This window comes from Pleurodeles waltl, chromosome 9 (assembly GCF_031143425.1).
Source record: "Pleurodeles waltl isolate 20211129_DDA chromosome 9, aPleWal1.hap1.20221129, whole genome shotgun sequence".
Classification (NCBI taxonomy): domain Eukaryota; kingdom Metazoa; phylum Chordata; class Amphibia; order Caudata; family Salamandridae; genus Pleurodeles; species Pleurodeles waltl.
The window spans coordinates 1,124,185,477-1,124,210,177 of NC_090448.1; the positions used below are offsets into that span (position 1 = coordinate 1,124,185,477).

The 24,701-nt window shown below is 44.9% G+C and overlaps 1 protein-coding gene across 1 annotated transcript in view; it reads left to right on the forward strand.

Annotated features, from left to right (window-relative positions):
* Positions 1-4,553: 4,553 nt before the first annotated feature.
* The window catches only part of LOC138260412 (retinol dehydrogenase 12-like), a 163,277-nt gene continuing 143,129 nt past the window's right edge, over positions 4,554-24,701 (forward strand). The window contains exon 1 of the mRNA XM_069208868.1: positions 4,554-4,685. Within this exon, the coding sequence (XP_069064969.1) occupies positions 4,618-4,685 (68 nt within the window). The 5' untranslated portion in view covers positions 4,554-4,617. The remainder of the gene's footprint in view (positions 4,686-24,701) is intronic.

Below are 24,701 nucleotides of genomic sequence, written 5' to 3' on the forward strand. Positions count from 1 at the left end.
GCCCCCCAACGTATGTCTTCTAGATAGTTTAATGCCAAAGTACTCAGGTCCTTCCTGGATATCTTCCGCAACAAAACTGGGTTTGTATAGTAGACTTTATTGCCCATTTTTTCGAAGAAGGTCATAATATATTTTAACCATGGTACCCTTGATGTATATAACGACTTCGTACAGTCGGTCAGGATGGCCTTATTAAAACTGGTGTGTTCCAAGGTCCAGACTTTATGCCATAGTAGCAGTGGCTGGATTTTTATCAAGTCTGCAATGAAGGGAACCCCGAGTTCCGTGTGTGTGACGTACGATGAAGTGCCTTTTGGTACTCTCAACAAATGTCGTAGGAAATCATTTTCCACTGTCTGCACTAGATCACAGTTTGTATGTCCCCAAATTCCTGCCCCGTACGTAACAGCCGGAATACACTTGGCTTTGTAGATCTTTATCATGTTAGGTGGTGTAATCCCCCGAAGCCTTTTGGAGAAGAGTCGTAGTGCCATTGTTGTTTTGATCAGGTGCACTCTCTTCATCTTCCTGCAGTTGGCCCAGGAACCCAACTTATCAAATGTTATGCCCAAATATGAAAAGGTTTGCGCGATTTCGACCTTGATATCTGCAATAGTGGTGTTATAAGTCTTGCCGCGCTTCCCTCCGCAGTTCATGATAAAGGTTTTGGAGCGGTTGACAGTGAGTCCCAGCTGTGTCATGTATGTAATTCAGGTTGCTAGAAGTTTCTGGAGAGCTATTGGGGTCCTGGCCATTAATACTGCATCGTCTGCATAAAGTAATGCCGGAACAGGTCGCTTATCTATTTGGGGTAGATCTTTACACCTAGTGGCCAATTCTTTGTCTAGGTTATTTATATACATTGAAAACAGGAACGGAGCAAGAACGCAGCCTTGGCGCACTCCTCTGTGAAGACCAAAGAGGCGAGTACATTCCCCTTTTAGGCCGTACCTCACTCTTGCTCTGCACCCTGTGTACATTTCGCGAATACATTTAATTAAGGCCGGTTCCACCCCCATGCTATTTAAAATGTCCCACAATTTATCATGGATTACGCAGTCGAAAGCTGATGACAAGTCAATAAGGCCAGGTACAGATTGTCTGCTCTGATCTTAGTATACTTTCCAATAATGAGACTTAAATGTAAACTTTGTTCTACTGTTCCGATTCCTTTCCGGAATCCATACTGGACCGGGGATAAAACGTTCTTTTCCTCTGCCCATGTTTGCAGCCTATTCAGAATTATTCTCCCTGCTAGTTTAGCTGTTGTGTCCAGCAGGGAGATAGGCCTGTAGCAGGCTGGATTAAGGCGGTCACCCTTTTTATATATTGGAATTATGTTAGAAACTCTCCAAGATGGTGGGGGTCCGCATGTGCAGATAGCCCTCAATGTCTGCGTCAACACAGGCCCCCACAGCTCAATATTGACCTTGAATATATCGATCGGAACGCCACCAGGGCCTGGCGCTTTCCCTGATTTGCTTTCTATTATAGCTTCCTCTACCTCCTGAAAGCTAAATTGGGGGGTTATAACTAGGCGCGGACCTTCCTGTGAATCGTGGTGATGTGTATGATCTAATATGTCACTCGTCAGTGAATATATATTAGAGAAATGTGCTACCCAGTCTTCTTCGGAGATGGCGATTTCCATCCTAGGAATGTCTCTGTCCCCTAACATGGGGGAATTTATTGTCTGCCAGAAGAGTATATTATCTTTCTTACGACTTGCTATGTGGAGGGTTTCCCACAAGTTTGTTTTTATATTCAATTTCCTTTCCTTTATTGCTGTCTTATATTCCTGTCTGCGTTTACGTATGTCACTCAAGCCCCTTTTTGGAGCGTTTAGGGCCTTTTTCAGTCTCTTATGTGCTTGAGTGCAGTTCTGATCAAACCATCCGCACGACCTTTTTTCCCCTGCCTTACTGCTTCTAATAGTAAGGGCTTCTTTTATGGTTTGAGTAATCATTGTAAACGCACTTAGACATTGCCCTGGATGTGGGTTCTCTCTTAAACAGTCTGCGAAAGCATGTTTACATTGGCATATTACCTGTTTCAGTAAAGACTTGGGGTCTGTCTGAGACCACTTCATAGTGTATCCATTGCGCGGCACCAGTTCAATATCATCTACCAGTGTAATACTATCTTCCCTAGCTGCTGAAAGGGGGGATAGTAGGAGATTCATGCTCTGGGGGTAGTGATCACTAATTGCGATGTCGTGCAAGGTATAGTTTGTAAGATAGTGTGCGAAGTGAGTAGACATTAGGACATAACCGATCACTGTATTTACGCCCCTTCCGTTATACGTTGGTTTAAACTGTGGTTCGTCCAAGAATAATTCATTTACAAAGGATAGGTTATAGGTTTGAGCCAGTAAATTAATTTCATCTCCTTGAGTGTTGTGAGAGAAGTGGACATATTTAGTCATCAGAGGAGGGATTGTGAGTCCTGAGTTTATCACTAATGAATATTAATGTATTTTGAATAAAGAGTTTGCATAGAAATGAATTAAAATAGAAAATAATGTGCGACTTCTAAAATGTGCCCACCTGAGTGGCCGTCATTAATCATGAAGTGTTATATTTAATTGCATATTAATGTTAATTGAAGTGTTTGTATTTAGACAAATGTAGTAATGTGTTATACTAATGATTGAATGTTATGTATCCTGCTATTATTAACGACTGTAGGCCTTAAGTTAGCAAGGTCTGGGCCTACTTGCACAGACTCATGTTAAGCTGCACTGTTTAAACTTTTCTGTGAGAAAATGTGCGTTTGGAAAGCTTAATACATGCATTGTTTTAGCTGTGATGACCAAACGTAGCAGATGCTATAACTTTCTCACGAGAACTGCTTATTAGAAAATGTTGTTCTAGTAATAGACACAATGTATAGTTTAGTGTGTGAGAAAGAGATGTTCCCAGGAGCTGACAAAGGATGCACTGACCAGAATGTAGACAGATTCAAAATTGTTACCTGACGATTCTGACGATGGGTACAGGAGAAGAGAAGCCAATCATCGACATGTGAACAATAGTTTAGTAAAATCTTAGATTTGGAGCTTTATGTTTTTTGGACAAATTGTAGACGTATGATTATTTGACCAATGGCAACGTGGGAAATCTTTTAGACGATTCTAACTAAACTCGACTGCACCGAGAGGAGAGGCGCGATTGACACTTTCACTTCCTCCTGAGAGGAGCTCTAATTCTGTCTGAGAAGCTGAACAAGTTCTTAATGACAGTTTCTGTCTTTAGCTTAATCTAATGTCCATTGGTTCGGAGAGCTTAGAGCCCCAGATTCTGAACCATTCCCTTTCACTGTCTGGTTGCTGATCCTGATCGAGCTCATGTCCGACTGACGAAGAGTGGCAGCTTGCTGATCCATAAAGAGGAGAGGTATAACCAATGCTAATGAAATGTTGTAGATTGTGTTCTTAGTTTCTAGATACCAACCGCTGTTTTGATAGAGCCATAGTTAGATGTTTTCCAAATTTGCTTTGACTAAAACTATTTTTGCATGAAGCCCAAACATGCTATTCTAATCAGAAGGTTAGTTAGGAACCCCACATAGAATGTTTAATGATTATTAACAAAAGTTGATGTCATTTTTTTGCTGAATCTAAATGTATGAAATCTCTGTTACTCAGCTATGTTTGCTTTTTATTTGTGTCGTTATTGTTGAGTATTTAGTAATAAATGCCCTCGCTAGATTGAGATTCTTCAGCAGATTTGGTCAACCAGTGCTGTTCTTATATGTGTACCAGTTGGTTTTAAGATTGATTTATGTGACATTAGCATTGTTAATATAGGGAAATAAATATTCTAACTTTACCTAAAGGTGTGGTTATTTGTGTCCAAAGAGATCATGGTGTGTGAGATTACTGACTTCAAAGATTGTTGATAATTCGAATTGACATGGTTGATGATTGTAATTGAAATTGACACTTGGGGTGCAACACTCTAAGCGTGTTTATAAGGTCCCTCGAAACTCTAACGCGTCCCCTTATATAATAAAGATAATAAACCAAATAAGGTCATACGCGTTCACAAAGGAGAGGCAATTTGAGGCAGGAGACCGCCAAAAATAGCCATGTTTGGCTTAGAAAATCGGAAGCCTCCCGCCTTCATCGAGTCTATTGACAAGTACGCATGTTCCTAGGAGGGTTCTTCTGTAAATCAAATCAAATCAAATCATTAATATTTATAAATCGCGCTACTCACCCGTGCGGGTCTCAAGGCGCTAGGGGAAAAAAGGGGGGAGGGGTTACTGCTGCTCGAAGAGCCAGGTTTTTAGGAGTCTCCGCTGATGGGGGTTCCATGGTCTGCACATGATCATATTTTGTTTACATTTCCTTTGCTTGTTGTCAACCCTATTCTCTCCGATCTTATTTTTTAACAAGGCAGTTGAAATGTGTCTGCATTCGAAAAATGAACCCCTCTCCCGCTTATATTAAGTGAAGAACGAGGACCCTGTATTTCTCTCACTTTGATTTTGGCGCCTCTGTGCTCCCTGGTGTTGCCTGCACTACAGGTCCCGTGATGCCCCGCTCTGCCCCGCCCCCTGCCAGCGGCGCGCTGTCACCTGGCTCTGTGCAGTCTGCATTCGGAGTTGGGAACGATGGAAGCCTGCTGGGCTCTGCTGCTCGCCCCCTGCCTCCTGCTCTACCTCGCGGCGCCCTATATCAGGTCAGTGCTGCTTTTACGCTCCCTCCGTTCCGAAGCGCGCGAGGTGACGCGCTTTCTGCAAACTGAATGCAAAGCGCCTCATTCATTCTGTGTGCGCTCTCAGCACTCACCGCCGGGCAGAGGAGGCACACAGCCTGCGCCACCCGGGGGCTAAGCGTGCGTCTGTGGACAGATGGACCGCTCCTTGGTGGAAGCACTGCATGCATAACTCACCGCAATAGATACACAGCATCGCCCTGGCGGTGGATGCACAGTGTGGGCGCACCGGACTCTGAACACGGAAGGCATCACCTCCATAAGTACCGTAGTTCACGCTCTGCTCTACAGCACTGCGTGCACCGCCCTTCCGAGCCTGCACGGTGAAAATAAAGTGTTACTCTACATAGCGCGTAGTTTGTACAGGCGCCGCACTATTCAATATGCTACAAAAGTGGTTTCTAACCGTTTGACTCCTGAGGACCCCCAAAGAATCATTACTGGAAGACGGGGACCACCATACAATTTGTACTATTTACATTTCAAACATTAATTTAATTTCCAAAATATACAACAAACATGTACACACCAAACAAATACTCGATTTAATAAAGTTATAATTATTTTATATTTAAAAAAATGCAAAAATCGAAAATTTTTAATGAGAAGCTTGACGCTGCATCTCCTCGACTAACTTTTCATTGTTTGGATTTAATTAGGAAAGTTGAATCCTCAGGTTAGATTCTACATTTCCCAAGCAATTTCTGTTTTTAGCTACATAAGATCTGAGAAAACCTTTTCACATAAATATGTGGTGGGGAAAGGAAGTAAAACCATAAGGGCCTCTCTCCTGTCCATAACTTCTCTGTCATATGTAATTCATTTGTTTTATAGCACCACTCATATTAGTGTAGGGTGTTGAAGGACTTTACAGGGGCTACAAGGTGTAGGATTCACATGTCACACTGGTAGAGATTTTCTAAGAGTGTTTGGTCTGGAGAAGCACAAACTCGGGATTCAGAACATAGCACAGTGGTTATCGTTTACTTTAATAATACAAATGTATTCCTACGTAAGCAAACCTTCTTTTTTTTTAGCAGCATACAGAAAATGAAAGACTGGGGAAAAACATAACTTTCTAAATTGTGACCGCGGTTTACATACAGCTCTGTCATCGCAGTTTATAGCTCATTGTGCTAGATTAAGGTTGTCATTTATGAACTGCTCAGTAACAAAAGAATCTCTGTAACAAAAGCTGTAACCCACTGTGATATGCACATAAAATATTGTTCTTTGCATGACAACGTTCTTTGCAGCAGGAGTATTAACCATCTGCGCTACCTTAGATGAGTCAAAACTGCCGCTAGACAAAACTCCCCCCTGCATATACAATAGACATAATGCCTTTCCATCTACAGGGAGAACATCATTCCTCACTGTGTAAGCATTTTTCACGATGTACAGGAATTCAGTGCACATCACAGGGAAAAACGCACACCACTATACGTAAGGGCATTGCATACACCATCATGAATCACCATGTACAGTGGTGCAGCATGTACCGCACCGATCAGGGACACCGCATACATGGTGGCGTGGGAGAGCACAGCATATATATATATCTCTTAGTACAGGGGGCACAAGATGCACAAAAGGCACAGCATATATATATCTCTTAGTACAGGGAGTACAAGATGCACAGCATACATCCACATGCACAGGAGTCAAAATACCCACCTCCTGTCAGAAAGGGCACATCATTTAACAGGACACAATATGCATGAGCACCACCACGCAAAGTGCGCTATATAAGGGGCTAAATTCTTCATTAACAGGTATGTAGTAGTTCTTCTGGCTATGCGTGTAAGGCTTTTTTATTTTTCTGAGACTTTCGATCCGTTATACATTTTTTTTTGCATTAGGTTAATTTGTCTACAGTTTTGATCATTTCCAAAATAAACTTTTGTGTCTAATTCCCACCATCACAGACTTGTAGCAGGCACGTGTTGTCAGTAACAGGTGTTATCATGGCCCCAGCTCGCTTGAAGTCCTATAACTGACCTGGAACTGATACCAAGACTGAGTCTGTGCCATGAAGGTTGCCCATAGTCTTCTTCAAGAGGATCTTAATCCGTTTGCGCTATCCTGCTGGCTCCCTGTATCCACATCCCATGACCTAGCTGCTTGGAGGTTTCAGTGCTAGCTTTGTGTGCAGCGTCAGAGGCCCTGGCACACTAGCGCCTTAACTCTTTTGTGTTGTTTGTCTCCCATACAAGGCAGGCCTGAGCTATTAAAAGAGCTTAGCAGGCCTGAATTGGTTTTAATCATGTAAATCCTGCAGTGAGATTACATGCTCAGAGCTGGTGCTTTCAGCTATATATAGGGCGGAGGGTAAGCCAGTTTCTAATGGGAGTTTACACGGCTCATTTCCCATTTGGATGCTCTTAAAATCGTCAACAGAACTCTTCCTGTTAAACGATCTTCGGTATTTTAAGGCTGGGATAACAGCCTCACGCTTCCTCCTGCAGTTCGAGGCGCACTACTTTTTTGGACGTTCCGGAAAAGATGGTGAAAGCCATCTCTACGCCACAGCACGGGTGCCTCTTGCAGCCATGCCGGATCAGCAGAACATTAGATCCAGCAATTACCTGGTGACCAGGCACCCACCCGTTACTTCAATGAGACCCACCTCTGAGCAGTGCTAAGTATCCGGAGCCACTGTGTGTCTTTCAATAGAGACCTCGGTGGACAAGATTAGAGGTCAATTTATAATGGTTTATATAATAATATATGGTGAATAGCATAATGTATAGAATTATAGATGGATAACTGCGAGTTATGTGGATGTTATTCCCCAAGGGCTTCTAAGTGATATCAAATAGTCAACAAGAGCAAAGCTCGAGTTATTTGGTGTCATTTTGAACCCAAAAAAGAAAAACATCCTCTTAAATCACCGTTAAACATCTACAATTTTATGTTATGAATGCACCTCAAAATCATGTGCCTGTGCTAATAAATGTTAGGCTGAGGCAAAGGAGTAATGGGGTAGCCATACATATGGTGGGCTCTCCTCTCGGTCCCAATGTGTAAAAATACCAAACTTCACTCAACCCCCACCGACCTTCCCTGCCTCTGCTCTCGCTTCTGCAGCTGTGCTTTCTGGTTACAGTCACAGCAGACAAGCAGCGGTGCACTGACAGTCTCTCAGGGAGCCCTGTCGGCTTGGCCCCGACCTAGCAGTAGTGGGTAATGATTTTATTCCTCAACTGCTGCTATGTCATAGCAGTGAATTACCAGATTTAGAATCTTGTGTAAATGACAGAGGCTTCCTATGGAAGCTCTGCATAACAAAAGAATTTATGAAGGCGAAATGCCGCTGCAGAAGTATGGATAGAACTAACTGTTGCATCCTTATTGTTAATGTTATTTACAACTTGTTAACTTATTTACATGTATGCCTCACGCTGAATCACGCCATGTAGATGGCAGATCCTTCTCCTACCTCGCCGCCAAGACCTGGAACTCACTCCCGACCTCACTACGCCAGACCCAGGACCTCCTCACCTTCAGGAGACTCCTCAAGACATGGCTCTTCGAACGATAGCAGCTGCCCCCCCTCCCCCTAGCGCCTCAAAACCCTAACGGGTACATAGGCGCTTTATAAATCTAATGATTGATTGATTGATTGACATTTCATAATCTTCATGCTCATCTTCATATCCATGATGCCATAGACAGTTGGAGATCTTGTCAGTGATAGGTCCTCTTCCTGTGGGCTCTCTACGTTGAAATTCCTAACAGATATTTCACAAGGCTAAGCGAAAAGATTGTTCTTTCTTTGGTTTGTGCAAGTACAATTTCGATTTTTCGCTGGTTTCGCTACTGTTAAGAGACTACTCTGAAAAGCTTCGGTATGTGTTTGGGGTGAGACTGAAAGCAAAAGCTTGAAGAAATTAAGGGCCTGATGTAGGAAGCCTTTTGCGCCTCGCAAACTGCGAAAAACGCAGTTTGCGAGGCGCAAAAGGCCAAACGCGATGCACAACCGCAAATTGCAAGTCGGTACCGACTCGCAATTTGAGGCTGCGACTCGCAAATAGGAAGGGGTGTTCCCTTCCTATTTGCAACCGCATCGCCATGCTGAGTTGCTTTGGGACCGGGAATGCGGTCGCAAACCAACTTGCAGTTATCATCCACTTCCCCTTTGTGAATGTCAAAAAAAATAATTTTTCAGAGCAGGCAGTGGTCCTATGTACAGTAGTACATTTAGTCAAAATTGTGAGAGTAAGTTACTAATGTAAGTTACTCACATGTGTAACTTACCTTTCTGACCAGCTCAAACTGTATCTAACTGCATAATCCTATTATAAATGCCCAATAAATAGCGATGTTAAATAGCACACCTGACAAGGCCAGTCAGAATTAGGCTAGCTGTAAACCTGTGTAAGTGCAGTGGCTTATTTTGTTACTTATGCATGTTTTTAATTTATCGTGCCATAATGTCAACAATTCCAACTTAGGCCCTAATTATAAGGCGTTTAAAATAGACGTGGCATTTACAGCACTCAGTTAGCACCAACTCCTCTGGCGAGGTTGAGACCTATTCTGAGGTTTGGTCCTGGAAATGAGGCATAACATGTGGATTTGGTATTTATCATAGCTTAATCCATCCCCACCCCCTTTACTTGTTTACGCCCCCTCCTCCTCCCACAAAGGATATTTCTGCTTTATCCTTCTTAAACTCCGTTAACTTCAATGCATGTTAGTGAGGAAATTAAATAGACCCACATTTTCTTCTTAAAATGTCTCACTGTGGTGCTCCGGAATCTTGGGGGTGATCCGGTGACATTGTACACGACTTACCAGTCATTAAGGTCTTCCTTTTCTTGTGTATATGTTTGCACTAAATAGGTCTGAACAAGAAGTTAGAGATAGGAAAAAAAATAGCCACATTGTCGTTATGTAAAAGAACATTAAGTGTTTACCCTCATAAACTAAATAAAACATTTTCCAGAAATGTAGAAAAAAGTTCTATAAACCCATGTGCAGCTGAGTCAGACACCACGTGGAGGCCATTGTGAGATGTCTTTCACAGTGTCGCCAGAGCCAAATAAGATTTATCTTTATCATGCAGTTTAAAGTTCAAGTAAATAAAAAGTCCCATTTGTTTTTTCATTTCCAGGTAATGCAGTTACAAACAGATTTGCTTGGTTTGGAGAAAAGTCCTGACTAAAAGCTATGTTCTTTGCACCATGTTTTTGAAGCCTCTTATAATGTTTTTTTTTTTATTTAAATATCTTTTATTGTTTTTTATCCTTAAACAGTATATTCCCCAATTTTAGCAATGAAATGTATTGCACTTATATCAACACATTGAATTCTAACGCTGACAGTTCTTGATGGGCTAATCCGTGCAGTGTACGCGTCCAAAGTTTTATGTAGTCGGTGTGGGAGCTGTTTCTGATTCAGCGACTGAGGCCAACGGAGCATTTTCTGGGGTTGGATCGTTCAGGGTTTTCAAACTCTCCAGTAATTAATCCCATTGTGTTGCGCTATCTCTTGGTCTCCGTCCCTGGAGCGCGTCTCTTAGTAGTACTATTCCCTCAGTTTCTGCCCATTTTTCTGTTGGTTCCTTCCAGTTTTTAATCTGCGGGCCCACTGGGTCTTTCCAGTGCGAGGTGATTTCTCTTTTGGCCAGAACGAGAGCTAGATCAACAAATTTATTTGTTATTTTGTGAGCTGCGGGGTGCGGAAAGTCCCCCAATAATGCCACCATCGGGGACATGGAAATCGTCCTGTCAGTGCAGGTGGAGATTCTCCGAAAGATCTCTGTCCATTATGAACTGAGTTGCGGGCAACTCCATAATATGTGTACTAGTCCCGCTGCTGTTTCAGCACATCTAGGTCATCTTGCTTCATTTGTGTTATATATTTTAGTTATCATTTGCGGGGTTAGATAGGCCCTATGGTAAATATATAAATTAATTAGTTTGAATCTGGCGTTTCTTGATACCGAATAAATATGAGAGGTGATCCTTGCCCACTGTGCATCCTCAATGGGTGTGTTTAATTCAGTTTGCCACTTGTTTCTAAGTTTACTTAAGGGTGTGCATGTACTGCTTTGTAGGGATTTGTATATTTCTGAAATCACTCCTTCTCCCCAATTGTGCAAAGGGTGTTACAGCCGCTGTGTATTGGGGGTTCAAGGGCTGCTGTCCCCCAGATTTTTTTTGTGCAATTCTGGTGATCGCGCTATATGTGAGGAACAGACCAGTTGGGAGATTGAACTGGGCTTGAAGCTCTGAATAAGTGCAGAGTCTCCCATTGTCATATATGTCGCCTAGTTTTGTGATGTTATGTTCCCCAAGCTTATTAAGGCCTTTAAGAATTTGGTCCCCCATAGTAACTGCCAGGCAATCCAAGGGCGCTTCTGGAGTGTAGGGAGCCTTTGTACTGGTGTGTCTTAAGAATTGTTCCCAGCAGTGTCTAATTGATTCCCACTCTATGGGCGGCTGCAGTTTTTGCTTCCTGGGGTTTAATACTATCCCTAATAATTTTTGGGGTGAGCAGTTCAGAGGGATCCATAGCTCCTTTGTCCCTGGGGGTTCGCTGATAAGTTTTGCTAGCCATTGTATTTGTTCTGCCCAATAAGACATTTCTAGGGTTGGGGCCGCCAGTCCACCCTCAGCAGTGGTTCTCTGCAGTAAATTTAGTGCAATTCTGTGCCTACCCGATCCCCATATAAAGCTCGCGAACAGAGATGCCATACTTCTAAATACTGCTTTTGGGATTATCAGTGGATAGTAGCGAAGTAGTATAGCATTCTGGGTAGCACTATCATTTTGAGTAGGGCGGGCCTGCCGGACACTGCCAGTGGTAGTGTCTCCCAGAATCGCATGCTAGACCTAACTCCACTAAGCGCTCTATGAATATTACCTTCTAGGAGGTCCTCCTTGGTGTGGTATATGTTTGCCCCTAGGTATTTGAATTTAGTAGGTGACCAAGTCAAACCTCTTGTTTCATTTGGTTCAGTTGTGCTTCTATGTGCGGGGAATATGGTGGACTTCCTCCAATTAATTCGGAGTCCGGAAGCCACTCCATAGCTCTCTAGCATGGTTTTTACTCCGGGTAGGTCTTCTTCCAAACTTCGAAGGAAGAGCACCATGTCGTCAGGATAAAGGGCGATGTAGTGTGTCCAGTTATTAATAGATATGCCTTTATAGTGGCGCCCAGTTCTGGCCATTTGTGGCAGGGGCTCTACTGCCACTGCGAAAAGAAGAGGGGATAATGGGCAGCCCTGTCTAGTTCCCCTACCTGTCGAAAAGGAGTCGGATATAATGCTACCTGTTTTCACTCTAGCAGTTGGATTTGAGTACAATAGCTTAGTCCATCGTGTAAATCCCTCTCCCATTCCCAATTTCAGCATGACCTGTTCCAGGTAGTCCCATCGCAGGCAGTCGAATGCCTTCTCTATGTCTATCGAGATGACCCCATTTCCGGGGGTATGGAGTGGAGAACCGACACCAGACGCCTAAAACTTTGTGCAGTGCTGCGTTGTGGGATGAAACCGGACTGATCCTGGTGGATTAGTGATGACATATGTACCAAAAGTATTTTCGCTAATATCCGGCTTAATATTTTATAGTCTATATTAAGCATGGACAATGGGCGATAGGAGCGGGCATCGGATGGTGGCCTGTCAGGTTTTAATAAAGGGATCATGATGGCTTCATTGGTAGATTGGGGCAGGTCATTACTGTTCCATGCTTCCGTGTATACTGCGCTGAGGTGTGGGGCTAACAGGTCCTGCCATAGGAGGTAGAACTCGAGTGGGAGTCCGTCGGATCCAGGGACTTTGCCCTTGGCCATGCCTTGGATCGCTGTTTTGATTTCTGCAATTGTAATTGGGGCTGCTAAGACTGCTCTCTCCTCTTCCCCAAGTTTGGGGAGGGCGAGGTCTTCCAGTTCTTGTAGCTGGAGATTATTTAGGGCCTGATTCTAACTTTGGAGGACGGTGTTAAACCGTCCCAAAAGTGGCGGATATACCACCTACCGTATTACGAGTCCATTATATCCTATGGAACTCGTAATACGGTAGGTGGTATATCCGCCACTTTTGGGACGGTTTAACACCGTCCTCCAAAGTTAGAATCAGGCCCTTAGTGTCTTGGGGGGGGGGGGGGAGTGCATATAATGTTGAATAGTAGTTAACATAGCTTGTGTTAATTTATTTTTGACTGTAAACATTGGTGCCTGGGGTGTCATCAATTTACACTATGATAGTTTGTTGTTTGGGTGGGTTAGCCAGCCACGCCAGTAAGGCCCCTGCTTTGTCACCCTCTGAATGTTGTTTGACTAGATATTGTTTATAGTCATGTCGCGATAATCTAATGTTCACCTCCGCAATTTTATTTTTGGTGTCTTTCACCAGGGGCGCCAGCTCAGGTTGTGTGGGGCATCTGCACTCGAGGTCCCTAAGGGAGTCCTCCAATCTATGGAGCTCATTTTCCATTGATTTCCGGACCCCTATGTTCTCGCTGATACAGGTGCCCCTTATAACCGTCTTGAATGCTTCCCATTCAATGGATCTGGAGGATGCTGTCTGCGTGTTTTGTTTAAAAAACTCTACTATGGTTGTATGTAAGAGGTGTTTGAGTGCCTCATCTTCAAGCATTTCTTCTCTCAGGCGCCATGTTGGGATCGTCGCTCTCACTCTTCCCCAAGACAGCGACAGCATCGGGGTTATGATCAGAGATTGTACTGCTCAGGTATTCGATAGAAACTACTTCATTTTGAATTTCAGGGGAAGCTAAGAAAGTGTCCAGCCTGACATGCAGGTCGTGTACCGCAGAGTAATATGAATAGTCCCGAGTTTTTGGATTGAGCTGTCTCTAGCTATCTCTTAATTGCCAGTGTTTCTGCCAGTCTGCAAATGATTTGGCGGTTTTTAGTGTTGGGGAGTGTGTGAGGGGAGGGTGTGATCTGTCCAGGTCAATATTGGCTATGCAGTTAAAATCTCCCCCAATCAAGTTAGGGCCCGTCAGGTGTGAGCCTATTTCCAGTGACAATTTATCGAGGAATTTCCCCTGATCCTGATTGGATGCGTATATCCCGCTTAGTGTTATTTCTCTTCCCTCTAGTCTCCCGGATACTACTACGAATCTGCCATCTTTGTCTATAGTCTTGTGTAGGACCTGAAAGGGCACCCCCGGGCGAATCCAGATCAGAACTCCCCTTGCAAATGCTGAATAGTGGCAATTATTTGGCCTCTCCATCGTTTCTTAAGGGCGCTAACTTCCTGTTCCACCAGGTGGGTCTCTTGTAATAAAGCTATGTGGATTCCCCTGCGTTTTAAATGATTGTACACTTTATATCGTTTGGATATGATGTTAAGGCCTCTGACGTTCCAGGTTATTATTTTAGACATTGTGGTCCCTATTTTGGTTGCTTAGCTTGTAGTGGGGCGCATTTTATTTACTGAGAGTCTGCGGTGGTCGTCGCGCAGCAGGGAGAGGTCCACCGACAAGTTGTCTATTTTCTGTTCAAGTGCTTCTCGAGATTCTCTGATGGCCAGAAGCACCGTGTCGAGGGTTGTTTCCTGTTGGGTCGTGCTGTCCTGAGAGTTTGTTTTATGGGACTGATCTGAAATCTGGGTGCCGGTGGGGTTCTCCGGACCCTGGCCCTCTCGTCTTTTGGGCTTGCCCATCATCAAGGGCGGGTGCTTGTTCACTAATGCAGGTGGTCTCGGCCAGTAATGGCCTGGGCTTTGTGCGCCAAATATGATGTCGGTCTTTCTGGCTACTTCTGAGACTCTTCGTTAAATAGCAGTGTGGGGAGAACTAGTTCTTTATAGCAGCATTCGGCACTCTACCCCTCCAGCACTTGCCATGCCCAAGCATAGTGTTCAGCGCCTCCAGGTGTTGTGGGGTCGAATGTAGAGTGCCCCCCCATTACTCGCTCCCGCAGCTGGGGGGCCCGTGAATGTTATCTGGGTTCCCCCCCATTCGTGTTGTTACCCAGTGTGTCTGTAGGTGTGCAGAGCGCTTAATATAGGGCCAGAGTCGTGTTACTCCTGCCGCCCACACCTCCAGGGCAGTTAATTTGTAGTTTCCCCTTCTAGAGTTCGTTAGGGTTGCGGCTCAGGGGGCCCCCATCGGGATAGTGCTGGGATCGGGTGCGAGGTCGTGCATCCCACGCTCCCTCTGTTGTGGCTTCCCCCTTCTTCCGTGCCCTCGCCTCCGTATCTTGCACGATGTGGGAGTAAGGGGCTCCCTTAGTGTCATCTGGCCGCCCGGTGAGATCTGCTCACGCTCCGGTTCTTCCTGACAGACCTGGGCCCAGTCCCAGGCGAGCCACGTCAGGCCGCCCGCTCTCCGAGGCGCGTCAGCGCATCACCTCCCGGCCTCGTCCTTACGACCTCGCCTCCTCCTCAAACTCTGCGGAAGCGCAGGAATGTCGCCGGGACTGTCCAGGGGCGCGGGACGGTCCCTCTCGTTCTAGGCGGGCTCTCGGCTCCTCTCCCACAAGTCCGGGGCTCAGCTGATCTAAGACCCGGAGGCGGCCGCCATTTTGATTCCTCGTGGTCGGCGAGGGCTCGTGCTATTTTCTCTGTGGTCCCTATTCCTCGCGTCTTGACATTTTCGTCAGGTTTGTCGGGCGGGTTTCCGCTCGCTGAATTGTGTTTTGCCGTATTCTTAAGGGGCTTGGAAACGCTAGTATTACAGCTGGGCCCCGTTCGCGGCCCAGGAGCTTCGAACTAAGCGTGCAGCTTCATCGGCTGCAACCCACGCCCCCTCTTATAATGGTCTGTTATGATATTTGTAGGAATTATACAGTAAAACAAAAGACATGCTTGCTCACAATCTATAAAAGAAGAAAAGTTCAATTTTTGGACTTGTCATCAAAAATGTCCTATGAAGCCAGAACGATGATTCTGTGCTCAAACATTAAGAAGGATATGAAAAAGCGAATACATTTTTCTAGGGTTTGGAAAAGACCCTGAGGAGAGGCAGGAGAGCAGTTCATTGTCGTTTAGAGAAGGGGCATGCTGACCATAAGACGTTACCCATATAGGGGTGCAGGTTACTTAATTGGGAGGAGCATGTAGGAGTGCCGCTTGGTTCGAATGGAATAGGTGGGAGAGAAAAGTTAACTGGTTAGGGATTTTCAGATGGCTTAGATTTTAGAGATGAAGGTTGCAGTGTCACCACTGGTGACCGTTGGTTTTTAGATAATTGGGTGAGGTAGGGCAGGAACAGTTAAGGAGTCCTGGATAGTTGGCAGGGGTGGGGAAAATGGAAAGGGGAAATACAAGGTTCTACAGTATGAAGATTTGGCCTTGTTCAGGATGGAGTTAAGGACAGAGCACCCAGAGATAGTTTATAGGAGATGAACAGTACTAGGATGCAAGGTACACATTGCAAACAAAAGAATGAACGGATGTGTTGATCCAAAAATGAGGGTGAGGTGCTTTGTAGAATATGTTGGGGAGGTCTACATAGTCTATTGAGATAAATAAAGTAGAATCAATGTGCAGAGAGTTCTACGGACCTGCCAAAAAGGAAGGTTGGGTGAAATGGGGCACCTAACAGACCGTTGACTCCTCTATATGTGTGAAAAAGGCTGCTTTATTGAAACAGGCGCACATCACAAAAAACATCCTCTGCATACTGCCTTACAAAACAAAAACCTCATTAAACATTAAATCGAAGACACTTTCTACCACCCATCCCTAAGTTGCACCCCCTGCATACATCACCATCAAAGCTCTAGGTCATGATCTCCTGCACTCTTGTAATAGTGACACTTAAAACTTCACCTACTGCGTAACAGTGAATACAATAACATCTACTAAATCTAATCTTTGTGTGACATATCCTTTAACTTCCTGTCACTTTCTGGTGTGGGCTTGTTCACACCCTCCCTTTCAGTCATGTTTTGTCTTTACCAACAAACATAACATTAAGTAAAGCCCTGCAAATTTGTGGGCCAACCGCTACGTACCAGGCATCTGTCTCAAAAAGACAACCAATACAAATTCTTGTGCCCCTGTCTCTGCTAACGTGCCCCCACTGAAACAACAAATGGATCTTACCCTCGTCAAAACACATTCTCAGGTCCTCTTTCACCCCTGCTGACAAAAACACACATGGTGATGCAGCAAAGACAGCCCAGATAAAGGTATTCCTAGTTCCCTACAGAAGGGCCTCTCTGTCCTCACAAACCTAAATGCAAATTGTAGATGACTCAGGAGCACTTGCGCCTCTCGGTCCATAACTCTGGTTTTTGCTAACATTGTACCCAACAGTAGTTGCATTCCCACTTTTTTCTCCTATGGAAGACAAGGCACCTTGGTGTCTGAGTCCAGCTCGATTCCCAAGAATGACCAGGTGTCCAGTGGTCTCACTGTCTTTTACTGTGCTAAAGCCTCATAAGCGCCTGAAAACCCCAGTCGTTTCCCTTTGTACCTACCCCACCCTCTGTGCCATTGGCCTTCTTCTGTTGAGTGTGATGCTCCCCGCTTCCTGTCCCCACCCCCATGTCTGTAACATACCTACCCTTCTGTGACAGTGTTCCTCCCTGGTCCCACCCTTGCTCCGCATCCACTCCCGTTGACACCATTTTCAGGGCCGACTGTGTGTACATCCTTGTGCTCTTACCTGGCGTTCAGGTCGCTGCCTGCTCTGAAGCCTGCCGCCTTCAGTGGAAGTTGCCTCCGCTTCCCTGGGATATCAACAGGCCGCACTAATCCTGTAGTGAATGCCTGCAAAATAGTAGTGGACAGCTGATTAGGCTGACCCCTTTTCTCTTGTGCCACCAACCCTGGTCTGATGGACCCGACATCTCATGCCTCACAATCTTTGAGGCTTTCCAAGTCATAATCCAGTTCCACATCCTCATGCCACTCTGCTGCTTCTGCACCATATGCTGCGCCTGCCACACCCGTAGCAACTGCTGCCTTTGGGCTACTATCAACTAGTCCCTGGGGGGCCGTAGCAAGCCCTCCCAGTACATTCCGTGAAGCGGGCCTCTGCGACCCAAGTAGTCTGCTTTCCTCTGATGTTTGTACCCCTCCATGGATCCTCTTCCTAAGGCCTCCCTGGACCTTTGTGTGCCATCCGGGGCTGAGTCAAGCAATGCTGTCCGGGTGGCAGCCATACCTTCGCTTCATCTCGGGGTGTGTGAGCCGCACCGTTCTCTCCAGAGTCCGCCACCTGTTGTATGCTGGATACCTACAGTAAAGAGGGTAAGTCTGTTGTGCAGCACCCAGACATTCCCACAACCTGAACCTGACCACTGTCACCCTCACCCACCCCACATGCGGAATAATGACTCCCTTGCTACCCTGTATTTCGTAAAAGGGACTGCTCCTGTCTCAGTCCCCTATCCCTGGAATATACCTTTCTGGGTCTGGTCACTTGAGCCTGCCTCTCATCACCCAAGACCTCTTCACTCCATTCCAGTATGGCAGCAACCAGCGCAGATGCCGGGCCAGCCCTCACTGCTGGGTTGGGTGTGCCGGGTGCAGCTGCGGCCTGCTCCCTTTCTGGACCACTCACCTTTTGGCCAATGCAATTCTGCCTGCCAACTGGCCTGAACTCCTCTAGGGACCCTGTCTAACCAGCCCTGTTCATCCAGCCTCACCTGTGTGTGAGACTCAGCCCCACTGGCCTCATCACTATCCCTTAACTCCAGCATTCTCCCCACTGTCTGCAGTCTCCAGGCCCCCCTTTCCAGTAATAAATGAGCTTTAGAGGATTTATTCACTCGCAGCCGCACCCCATTAAGCTCAGGCACACTCAACAACTCCTGGTATCTCTGATTGCTGCAAGGCAGAGGCCTCGTAGCTCGTGCACTCCTCATTCATTCTTCCTGTGCTTCTTCGCCTCTGGCATGAGGAACCTGTTCACACCTCTCCCCCGGTGTGACTTTCTTGCTGCCCCGGAATCCCGCCACTACCGTGCGGCCTCGCACCACTGTTGCTTTAGATAGAGGGCCTGGCTCCCCCCTGCCCCACTTTAGAAATGCTGCTGATGCCCCAGGGCCCCTCCTTTGCCTCACTCCGACCGGGCCTTGAGACAGGAGCCACTCCTCATCTGCACAGGTGGTTCATTAACCCTACTTGGGCCTTCGCTGTGCCCTGGTCATGGGTGTGAGGAGGGAGCATGCCATGACTGCAGCAGTCACAGTGCGCCGAGCAGGGTCAGCATACACACTGCCTCCCGCCAGAAGGTCTAGGCGTTCGGCTTCCTGCAAGAGTCGGAGCAACTGCTGCACTTTATTTTTGGACGTCCTGTAAGTTAAAGCCACTACTATTGGTGCTAATATAAAGCTGAGACTCACACTGTAGCTCAAACCCAACACTAGGAAAACCACTAAATTTTTCTTGAGCTACTACTGTGTGCACTGCACCTACCATAAAAAGGTGGGCAGCAGCCCTAAAATGGCAGAATACATATTTCTTGGGCTACATCCTTTAACGGCCCCAATGCCCCCGGGGGACAGATCTCCCTCCAGTCTGTTGTCCCCCAAAACCTGATTGAACTTAACTTTCTGCTCCACAGTGTTAGACTTCATCATGTTAAAATATATTAGGGAGTTCAACATGTGGGTCAGTCGAAACAGGAACCCTGCATTTCTTTCCTCACGCTGTTTAGTGGCGATTCCTTGGGTATTTACACCATGCTGGTGGCATAAAAAAAAATTGAAAAACCAATCCCAAGAATAGAGGTAGGGGCAGGGGACTGTTTTTCCTGGTTCTATAAAGAGATTTTCCATCATCAACACAATTTCTGTTCCAGAGGAAATAGTGTAACAGACTTCAAGATGATTTTTCATATTTCCTGATTTTTGAGGGGGGAAATCAAGCTAGAAAGTAATTATAAATATGTAAAAGGTTACCAGCTGAATTTTTAATGGGTGAGATAATGCACTTGTAACTGACATTTCTTGTAATACAATCACTCGTAGAAAAATCTAACAAAGTGAAGTAAATTCTTTTACATCTTAAAGACAAGTTGTCTTACAGTTAAAATGACTTAATACTCTTAAAAAGGTAAAAACCATCACAGCCAAGTGAGTAAGAAATATTTAACATGCTTTGGCAAATGTGTTATGCTGTAAAGGATGACAGAGTTGGCCATTTCAGGGCAGCTGCTTGTAGACTGGTGTAAAATCTGAGACTTGTAGATATGTAAAAGCAGTTTTTAAGGGTCTGTAAGAGAAGAGAGGAAATGTTCCGACTTGTCACAGTTCAGCAGAAGGTTCTGAATGAAGCTCCTGCATGTAGGGAAGTCTTCTTTTGGACAGACACAGGAAATACTGGTTGTACCAATGGCAGTATTTGTTTCATAGCTACCTCTGCAGTCATCCCGGGGAAATTAACAACACTTGAACTGTTTATTAATGTTTCTGTAAATCAAGTACATATACCATATTTTATATGTTTTTTCAGTAGTAAAAAATGTAAAGTTTGATAGCATATCCTGTTTACATGGGACAGTGCCTAAAGTCCTTCTGAAATATGCGGCTGCATTGTTGTTAGCTGGCGAAGGAGGTCTTCCACATTCCTGTGAGGATGCCGAGCTTGAATCATGGTTGTTCAGTGCCGTTGGTAAGCAGGTGGTATTCTGCCTTTGTCAGGTTTAGGTAGGTGTTTCATCTCCAGAACTGGATTAGTTTGAGTAGGTCACTAGATGGCATGCGCCATGGAAACTTTGAGCCAGATTTGTGTGACCTCAGTGTATTGGTAGATCTCAATGCTGTTATCAGTAAGTGTGCATTAAGGGTTCCATGTCAAGATTGTAGAGAACGGTGGAAAAGATGGGTCCCTGGGGTGGTTTCTTTGACCTTCAGGGCGATCTGGGCAAGCTAACGGCGGTTAGCAAGGTAAGAGATGAACCACAATTTTAGGGCTTTTCCAGAGAAACCCAGGCGTGTTTCTAGAGTGTGGATCAGTTCTTACTGGTTAGCAGCAAGGAGGTTGAATAGGATTAGGAGGCAGAGGCAATTTTTCTCATCATCATTTACTTGAAGGGTAGTAGTCTGCATGCCTGAAGAAGATAGGTATCTCTGTATTAAGTCACTTTTGTAGATTTGAATTTGTAGCTTAGTAGCTACTGATTTCTCTATAACAATACTGGATAAAGATAAATAGGTGATGGGGAAAGCAGTTGGTCAGGGGTTCAAGATAGGTTTTTGTTTCAGATGATGGATCAGTCCATTTTTGACATCATCTGAGAAGTTTCCTTGGCTCAGGGAGGAGTTGATGATGCTGAGGAGGGGTTGAGGGCATTTCTGTGAAAGGATTTTATGATGAAGGTTGATGGACCAACTCCTTTGTAGGAGTTATTCTTGAAGGAATTGATAATGTCTGTGAGTTCACCATGCATGAGTTGGTTGACGAGTAACTTTCTGTTGCAGTAGTAGCAGTGAACAATCCCCAATCTGTGCATAATCATAAGAGATATAAAGGATTTTTTTTCCACAACAGATTTTATTAGGTGTTTGTGTACATACATGTCCATAGTGGCCCAGGGTGACTTATCAAATGATGAATGCAACATTCCAGGTATGTAGGAAAAAAGAACAGATAAGGAGTAATAACAGAAAACCAACAACTTGCACAGACCAACCCACCCTTTCCACACCAATCCCCATCGATTGTCATAGTAACCGCCAGTATTTAGTTCCCTGCAGTTGGGTTCCTCCCCCCATTGCCCAAGCCATCCCCGAAGGTCCTCATCAATCCTAGAGTCATGAGAGTGTAACAGTTCTTGTCAGGGAGACCAGATCCTCGGGGCCTGCGCGCGTTCCCAACATGTCCACCACTAGACAGCTCCAAAACTCCAATAGATTTACCACAGAGCCTGAGAGAGTCCAAGTGGGGGAAAAGGGGATTAGGTAGGGAACAGCTGGAAAGGAGACCTGTAGGAAGCAAGAGGTTAAACAACACAATGACAAGATATAATCACATTGACTTTCTATAGACTATGGTTCTAAGAATTCTTATACTGTAATCATAAATAACCTAGGACATGACTATAACTAGGCCTCAAGAAATCTAGGTACATGGAAAAATTGAGAATGGGTTAATACAATGTTTCATTTGAGCTTTTCAGGAAATATCATATACTGTCTAGAATACAAGAACCTTCTTCAAAATAGTTTCAGAATAAACATTGCATTTTTACAGGAGGACAAAGGCTATCTGAACATTCCATGAAAAAAACATCAGGAAATGTACTAGGAGCTTAATTAGCGCAAAGAATGCCGCACTTTGAATTAAGCGTTTCGAGAAAACCAAAAGCTCAGGATAAACGTGTGCACCTCAACAAACACTGCACACCAAAGTATTCAATGTCATGAAAAGATCGCGCGCACAGCCGATGTGAAAACCAAGAGTTTACAGACAGAAAAGAATCGCGCACCTTGCTGCCGATTCGAAGTTTCACAATGCTAATGTCATGAAATGATCGCGCACACTGCTGATCAGAATGTCAGGAGTTTTTATGTCCGGAAATGAATCGCGCACCTTGCCGATTCGAAATACACAATGCAAATATCATGAAATGATCGCGCACACTGTTGCCGATCTGAATGTCAAAGTTAAATGCCAGGAAATGAATCGCGCACCTTGCCGATTCGAAATACACAATGCAAATATCATGAAATGATCGTGCACACTGTTGCCAATCTGAATGTCAAAGTTAAATGCCAGGAAATGAATTGCGCAGCTTGCCGATTTGAAATACACAATGCAAATATCATGAAATGATCGCGCACACTGTTGCCGATCTGAATGTAAAGAATCTTATCCGAGAATTGAATCGCACGTATTGCCGATTCAAACAAGAATGTCATGAAAACACAATCACACACACAAGGAGTTTCACAACTAGGCCCAAAAACTCGAATGTCTTTGAAAACGGGGGTCGGGGGCCCAGCCCGACCTCCGACTTACCGCACTCCTAAAGGATCGTCAATATAATGAGCGCAGGCCTAGAAATATCATTGTAGGCCTCTGGGAACGGAGCTCAGGAAGATGCTGCTGCTCTGCACCAGGACCTCTGAATAGTGAGCATGTGAAGCTGGGCTGACTCCCTTATATATAGTCAAGCCCAGCCCACAGACCACACCCAGTCATGGGACAGGGAAAGCTTCTAGAAGGTCCTAGAAAGGGACCACACCCTTACACACTCGGTAAGCCTGCAGCAATACCTTGCAAATGAACAATTATTACAAACATCATTAATAATGGTTTTCAAGGTTAAAATCTGCAATGCAAAAGGTTAACAAACTGCATATAAACATAATGCATGAATTACGCCTTTGCATAAAGACTGGGTTTTTGCATTTTAGTTGCCCGTAGAGCGCGCACTGTCTTGATGTTGACAGTTCTAATACAATGCCGCCATTGTCTGCCCATCTTAGCCTACTTTTGAAGTGCTTCTGAGGGCAGCCCCACGCCTGATATACAGCTACTTTTAACCCCATGCAGTGGTCCATGCCCCTTTTCCATACCACCAGTGGAGGCAGAGTTTCCGCCTTCCATGTCTTAGCTATATCCTGTTTGGCAAGAGTAAGGTCCAAGAATAGAAGTGCACGTTTGTACCGATTACACCAATACCCTCTATGATGTGGAGGAGTATACTTTTGGGATCCCTTTGTAGTGTGGTTAGTTTTACGTATTCATTGCGCTTTAGCTTCAGGCTTTAGGCCTTTGTGCACTTTGCCCTGAATATATTTTATTCATTTGCTGACAGCTTAGAGCCTCTGTGCACTTTGCTCTACATGCTTTTTATTAGGCTTCGTACTGTTATTTTTCAAATAGCCAGTTCTACGGTGTTGTTTTTTTATTCATATCACACTGTTTTGCCTACTTCAGCACTGGAGTTCTCCATAACATATTTACTCTGTGCTTCAGTCAAGGATACAGTCTGGTACATTGCTGATAGACGTGGTAAGAGTTTAGACTTGGCATTCCTGCTTAGGGACATTTTGTGATCACGATGACATGTTAGTTATAAAATCACTTCCTTGTCCCAATACACGCAAGAGGGAGATTCCGACCAGGGAACCACAACTAGATGCTGACTGCCTCGTTGCAGATGCTGAACCAAGATCACAGGTCTTTGCTCAGGTATGAGGGCTGATGTCTCCACAGTGATTCTAATAGGCAAGCTAGAAGCTTAACATGCTGTGCTCTAAATAGAACAAGCAGAGGGAGAGTAGAAACTGTTAGACAATATGATAGCTTTGTTCTTATGTTTTACTCTCCTGGTGACTATTTCAATCCTACTGTGTTGTATCGTTCTGGTTATTGCGGCTCACGCCTTAATATCGAAAATACAGTCGTTTTATTAAAACATAATATAAAACTTATACTGTCTTTGTCATTTGTATATGAGATCATATTGGAAATAAGAGAGTTGGTTTAGATCTGAGTAACCACGACTTCCCTGAGAAGTTCCAAAGATGTCATGCGCTCGGCTGCCAAATCATTCCTTCCACATGGGAGAAATGAGGCACTGCTAGTTAGCCGGAGCAAAAACCGGATTTAGGGTGACAGAGTTCTTTACACGTGGGTCAGACTCAGTCCCCCACACCGTTATAGATCCTGCTACCTAGAAATCCAGTAGTCTCATTTAGAATAATGAGAGCCCACGCGACATGGCGCTGCCAACGTTTGGTCAGGCTCTAATGTTTAGGTCCGACTGACTCTCTTGGTCTCATATATATTTTGACTCCTCCGTTCTGTATACGGAGACGTCCGTGGGGCTGAGGGTTTCCGCCGCCACGGGATAGGTGCTTCCTATTGCTTAGTGGTTGGTTGTTCAAGCTTGAACTTTGAAAGGAAAAACCCCGATATTGGTGTGCCTTCTCTGACCTAAAGCCGTTTTTTTATAAAATGGCGAATCCTAATGTAGTGAACATAGCAATTAATATGCGACATCCGCTCACGGGACATCTGTTGACACATGGACTGACAGTCCAGGGGGGTCCAGTCACTTTTGTGGTGGACGCCCATGCAGCCTATAGAAC